Source organism: Trypanosoma rangeli (genome assembly GCF_003719475.1).
Source record: "Trypanosoma rangeli strain AM80 chromosome Unknown Tra_15.4_contig_00223, whole genome shotgun sequence".
Lineage (NCBI taxonomy): Eukaryota > Euglenozoa > Kinetoplastea > Trypanosomatida > Trypanosomatidae > Trypanosoma > Trypanosoma rangeli.
Genome location: NW_021705964.1, coordinates 5,625 through 11,818, shown reverse-complemented (window position 1 = coordinate 11,818; position 6,194 = coordinate 5,625). Strand labels below are relative to the sequence as shown.

The window sequence follows — 6,194 nt, the reverse complement described above, 5'->3', positions numbered from 1 at the left end:
TTCTCTCTCTCTCTCTCTCTCTCTCTCTCTCTCTCTCTCTCTCTCTCTCTCTCTCTCTCTCTCTCTGTTTTTCTTTTTATATCGTTTGTATTGTGCGTGTGGTGTGTCAGAACCCCCATTTTTCTTTGTTGTTTGTTTCTGTGGCTGTTATGGTTCTCTACTTTTCGCCGTCTTTGCCTCTGTGTTCTACTTCTTTTCTACCAAGGATGTGTACATATATATAATATCCACTAGTTTTCTGTCTTGCTAAACGAGAGGTCAGGATGCGACATTTTTTTTTTTTTTTGCGTTAGTGCGTGAACACTGGTCCCAGCGGCTTCAAATGATTCGTCTGTATGTGGTGCGCTTTGGGGTGGGATAATCTTATTCTCTCTTTCTCAGTGCGCGTGCTGCGCTCTCATCATTGTATGCGTTCAATTGCCTTTCCACTTGTGCTTCTGCGTATTTTTTTTTTAATTAATGCCGCTAGTTTCCAGGGAATCACTTTCAAGCGAAGAAACACAACAGCAACAGAAGTATTCCGTGACACCAGCGGGTGCAGTGGCGGTATACGTCGCTGCACTTTACCCCTGTTTCTCTTTCCATACATATAGTATTTGTAGTTCTCCAGCCTTGCGGCCCCGTGGAGCGGCTGGCAGGAGCCGGACCAGAGCCGCGCCTATCAGCGGCGCATAGAATAGGAGTAGGGCATTTTGTGTTACGACTTGGCTCTAATTTAATTTATATTCCCCCATTCCCCCCACCCACCCACCCAACCAATCCGATTTCCGCTTATTTTATGGTGGGGACGGAAAAAAAAATATCTTCGCGTCTGCGATTCATCATGTGGCTAGCACTTTTGCTCATTTACTGTTTTGCCACATGGACGGAGACGCCTCTGGGCGTGTCGGCCGTCACGGAAATTTATAATGACAGGGAGTGGGTGCCATTTGGCGCTACCATGACGGTTGGTCGCGCACACAGTGCGGTGGTCTTTGCGAACGCTTCACTTCTCGTCGTGGGCGGTTGCAAGGACTCTGCATGCACAACTCCGCTGAATACGGTGGAGGTTGTGGACCTCAACCAGCAGCGGCCCACAAAACTCATGGAGTTGCCCATCTTGTTAAGCGCAGGGAATTCGGACCAGGGTGGTGCTTCTGCCCCAGTTTCCATGGGAATAGCCGGGCCCACCGCCATGGTGCGATTGGACGATGTTGACGCTGAAGGAGGTGCAGGTTTCTCCTTTTATGTTGTTGGCCCATGTGGGTATTACTTCCCTCAGCACCAAGGGACCCAGAATTCAACCCTTGTGTGGCGGCAGTACACAGGTATTTGGGGTCTCTCGAGCAGTTTGACGCGTGTGGTGGATCACTTTAGCATCCATCAAGAGTTTGGTGGTAACGAAGTGAGTGAGAACACGAGGACATATATTCCATTTCGTGCAAATGCCACATGCAGCTCACGTGGGCATCTTCTTTTAATCATTGGAGGGGTTGACTTGTTCACCGGAGAGGCCCTTGACACTGTTGATGTGTATGACACAAAGTTGCGCCGCTACACACCTGGGGCTGCAAAACTCAACGTGGCTGTGCAAAACCCACTGGTTGCTGTAGACAGTGAACTCATATATGTTGCTGGTGGTGAAACGCGGCTTGAGGCACCTAGTGGAGAGGCAAGCGATACACGGAGTTATGCGGGCGCGACACATGAGATGCAGCATCAGCTCCTAAATTGCAACCGTGTTTCTTCAGCCGTGTGGTGTCCATCCGCGATGGTACAGGCGATTGTGATTAGCAATGCGTCTGCCCGCGAGGATGCAATAACTGACGTCAATGTGTCTCCTCCAGACCTGGTTGTGTGGAGTTTGCCTGCCAATTATGCACTGCTTCATCAGAACGTCAACGAAAGCAGTGCTTCCCGTTTAAGTAACCGGTACATGTTTAGGTTTAACGACAAGCTATGCCTCGTGTTGAATGTCAGTTTTGTCAACTGCCTTGACGTGGAACAACTGTTGGGCCGTGCCGGCTTGCCTAATAGCGGCAGCGTGGTTATTACTTGGCAGTCTCTCTTGGAGCCGTCAAACGTTCTTCCTGTTTCTGTGTCCACCCCCTTTGCCTTTACCCTTCCCGTGGGTGTGTTGGGTGCCATGTTGGTCTTTTTCGAATTTGGTGGATTTGGATTGGACTCCGAGGCCTCTGCACGGGTCTTTTATCGAAGCAGTGGCATTGGCATCACCAGTGTCCCTAACATTGATGCGGTGGTGCCAGTTAACAAATCGCTGCGTTTGACGCTCCACCCACCGATAGAGGGATACGTGCGGCTGTCGAATAACCCGCTCTGCATTGGAAACGCCGCGGGGACGTCTGATGTGCATGTGTTTAGGCTTCCAGAGGATGCGACCGTAGCGGAGTTCCAACCACGCGCTGAGAGTGGCCACGTGTATACGTGTTTTTCAAATGGACCTGTATGGCTGTTCGACGCCGCGGGCACGCACTCGCGCGTCTCACGTAGAAAGGGATTTCTATTTACTCCAATCAAATTTACACAATTTCAAATCCGTGACCTACAGGATTGTTCTGCTCCACAGGGCATAAAAGACCAAAGTATGTACACTGTGAGTGTCAGCTTCAGTATTGTGATGGGGATTGCGGTGGTGGTGATTGCGGTGTTTGTATTTGCGCATTTGCGGCAGCCACGCAACTACAACTTGGACTACGCCATGCATCTACTTCTCGGAGAAAGCAACGGCAGCGATACGGAGGATGAAGAACCTACTCCTGTGAGTGTCGTAGTTCGTGCTGGACGAAGTAACGGTGAGGTGTCCACAGGCAGCAGCAAAAACGTAGCAGCAGCAGCAGCAGCAGCAGGAGGAGGAGGAGGAGGAGGAAAGGCCCCTCCCAAGATACCACCGCTTCGCCCCAACCCAAAATTGGAGCGAGACAGTTTGGTGAAGAACACCACAAATTGGTCTCGCTACGAGGTGCTGCAACGAATTGGGGAGGGGGCATTTTCTTCCGTGTACCTGGTCCGACGCAAATCCACTTGCCAGAAGTATGCGTTGAAGTTTCTGGTGTGCAAAGACAACAAGGAACGCTTGGACGCCATTCGGGAGTGTGAAACAATTAACTCGCTGCAGGGACATCCGAACATTATTCGCCTTGTGGATATGTTTATGAACTACGAATTTGATTGGGGGCACTCGGCTGGCTCTGCTGAAGCCCCGAACGTTTTGACATCCGCACCGCCACCGCAGCCACAGTTGCCGCGGTGGAACGCAGTTGGGATAAAGCGAGTGGCTCATAACCCACGCGTGGTCATGACATTGGCGGGTGCTCAACCCCACAGGCTAGTTCGTGAGCAGAAGCCGCGGGAAGTACCACAACTCCAACCGCCATCTTCAGTTTGGCACGCGCTTGCAAACGCGCCTGCTCGTTTGACAGCAGCCTCCATTCAAGATGTCCAAAGCACGTCGGTAACAAGAAGACAACCACTGTTAAACGACGACGATGAGAAAATATTGCAAACTGGAAATGCGGCGTTTCAGTGCCTTCACTGTCCTATGCGGAGTAGGGATGAGAATGTTGATGAGGTTGTTGTTGCAAAGGCAGACGGCAGGAAGCCAAGTGGTTCTCCAGCGCAGCCTCCGCCTCCTCCGCCTCCCACAGTGTCACTGGTTGTGGCAAGTTGTGCGAACTCCAGGCCGTTGCACGAACTGAGCAGCAGCGGTGCACCTCGACGCTCCCGGGCACACTGCCCACATGGGTACGCTCCTGCGTTGCCAGTGGGAGTGCCGCCGCTTCCACAGGGGGAGGTGATGCACTACAGCAACTTTGCGCAGGTGTCACACGCGGATGCTTTACTGCGAACACTGACCACGCCGCAAGAAGGCCTGCCCTTGCCTCAGAAACGCACGTCGTATGCCCCGCGCGGTGTTATTCGTTACAAAGACTTTGATACCTCTTTGGCGGTTGCTGGTAAGGTCCCAGCAGCGATGCAGGTCCCGGTAAAGAAACACGATTTTGTCGTGAAGCAAACCCCAACTTACGCTTCAATGCTGCACGTGCAACCTGCTGTGGGGAAGATACAATACAAAAATTTTATTTCCCCAGACTCCGGCACCAACGAGGAGGCCAATAAGTTGGGGCACATGACAAAGCCCAAGTCTGTTGCCGCTGCTGTTCGTGCAGCCCGCATGACGAAGCTAAACGAGGGTACGAGGGATCTTGTTGTGCCGTGTGTGCTACCAAGCCCTACAACAGTTATTTATAAAAACGGTCCTGTTACCACGGTGTCACCCGCAGCAACAAGAGGTGCGCCCCAGCCTACAGTGTTACTACAGCAACCACAACCCACTCGAGATGCTGCGGCGAATACGATTTGCTGCTCGCCTGATATAGCTGATGCAGTACGATTAAATGAGGAAACATCCATGGTTCAACACCGCCAACAACAACAACAGTGTGAAGAGGGTAAGGAGTTACTTCTGGAGTTTGCCGCCAACAAATCGCCGATGTCTGTTGCAAGGCCGCTTCTTGGCGTGGCCCATGACATGGCGAGGTTGACAACGCCGGGCACGTCTGAAGATGGACCGATGCATACACGTTATTTGTGTCTTGTGATGGAGTATCATCCCATGGGTGACTTGTGTGGCTACGTCCTCCGTCACTCAGTGAAACACAACGCCAAGCTAAAACGCCAGCTAGAGGAGGATAAGGCACGCTTTATGAGGGCGCAAGAGGAGGATGCAAAGAGGATGGAGCATGATGCCGCAACGTCCTGGGTGCAACTGGGCTCAGATAGTGACAGTACTCCTTCATTTTTCCGTCCCGGAAAATCTTCGCGGAGCTTTAGTCACGAAGCCCAGTGTCAATCCTCGCACGATCGCACGAATGATGCTTCACAACAAGCCACAGCGGGATCATGGAGCTACAGCAACGTTGATCTTTCTTTTGGAATTGGCAGCAATAGTAACCTGGAGAGAGTGTGTGAGGCGGAATTTGCGATGCGGGGAAACGCCCTAAGCGAGCCGCAACTCTTGTCAATTGCTTATCAACTTTCCTCGGTGTTGCACCATCTGCATTCGCAACGCCCACCTATCGTGCATCGCGACCTTAAGCCAGAGAACATTCTTATTTGCGGGGAGCCGCCACATAGTGCTGCTGAGGAACAAGGCGATGACGACGAGGATGTCAGTAGGCGCATTCATAGCGTTGAAACGGACAGTGACGGTAAAAATGGCGTTAGCGGTTTAGCGTCCTCCAAAAAGTATCATTGCCCCTTACGTCATGGCACCAGTTGCTCCGTCAAAATTTCTGACGATGTCATCCCGATTGTTGTGACAGATTTTGGTTTGGCCTTTATGTTGGAAGATCGATGTCGCGCGGGTCGTGGCGGTGGGACGCGCCCCTACATTGCGCCAGAGTGCTGGAATGGCCAGACAACGACAGCCAGCGACATATGGAGTCTTGGATGTTTGTTGTATGCCCTCGCCACAGCACGTGTGACACTTCAGACAGTGCGCATCATGTACGCAGAGGCAAAGAACGAGGGTTTTGCTGCGATGATATTTAATGACATCCTGGCGGAGAACTACTCGAAGGCCTTTGCATGCTTCGTCGTTTCTCTTCTTGTGATAAATCACAGCAAGAGACCCTCGGCTGAGATGGTGATGCGGTGCTTCATAGTCGATGATACCGAGGTGCGGTTTAACCCGAATTGCCCGTTCTTCAGCAACGTTCTCGACCTGTGACATCGCAGCAGGGGGTCGCTGCGGAGAAGACGAAGCGAGAGTAAGAGGGCAATCAAAGGGATGAATAATGCCGATTGTTAGTAGCGATGATGCGTTGTCCTTCCGTCTCGTTGTATGATCCTCACTTGCATTTCTGCTTGGCAAGGGAAACACGGCAGGAATACGTCTATGACTAAAGAAATGAGGAAAGAGCATTATTATTACTATTTTTTTTCCTCCCTCTCTCTCTCTCTCTCTGAGTGTAGGAATGTGTCCGTTCACCGGCTGGGATATTAACGTGCAGATCATTACAAATGCAAACAAGTAATATATATATATATATTACTATTAGTGGGAATCTAACTTTGAAAAGATGTGATGCCTTTTCTTTGTTGTTGTTGTGTTTCTGTGAGGAGGAGGAAGGGTGTTTCTGGCCTCGTAGAAGTGTGAGTGCTTTACTCAAGTAGTGAATGTGGGGCGAGGCAAA

At 51.2% G+C, this 6,194-nt stretch overlaps 1 protein-coding gene across 1 annotated transcript, besides 3 other annotated features; it reads left to right on the top strand.

Moving 5' to 3' along the window:
• Position 1: 1 nt before the first annotated feature.
• Positions 2 to 66: a microsatellite.
• A 669-nt stretch (positions 67 to 735) lies between these two features.
• Positions 736 to 758: a microsatellite.
• A 20-nt stretch (positions 759 to 778) lies between these two features.
• On the top strand, positions 779 to 5,728 carry TraAM80_06257 (putative protein kinase; the record flags this gene model as incomplete). Its single annotated transcript, XM_029383109.1, has 1 exon — positions 779 to 5,728. The coding sequence occupies one exon, from the start codon at positions 779 to 781 to the stop codon at positions 5,726 to 5,728; it is 4,950 nt and encodes a 1,649-aa protein (XP_029237102.1).
• Positions 5,729 to 5,943: 215 nt separating this feature from the next.
• Positions 5,944 to 5,965: a microsatellite.
• Positions 5,966 to 6,194: the final 229 nt, after the last annotated feature.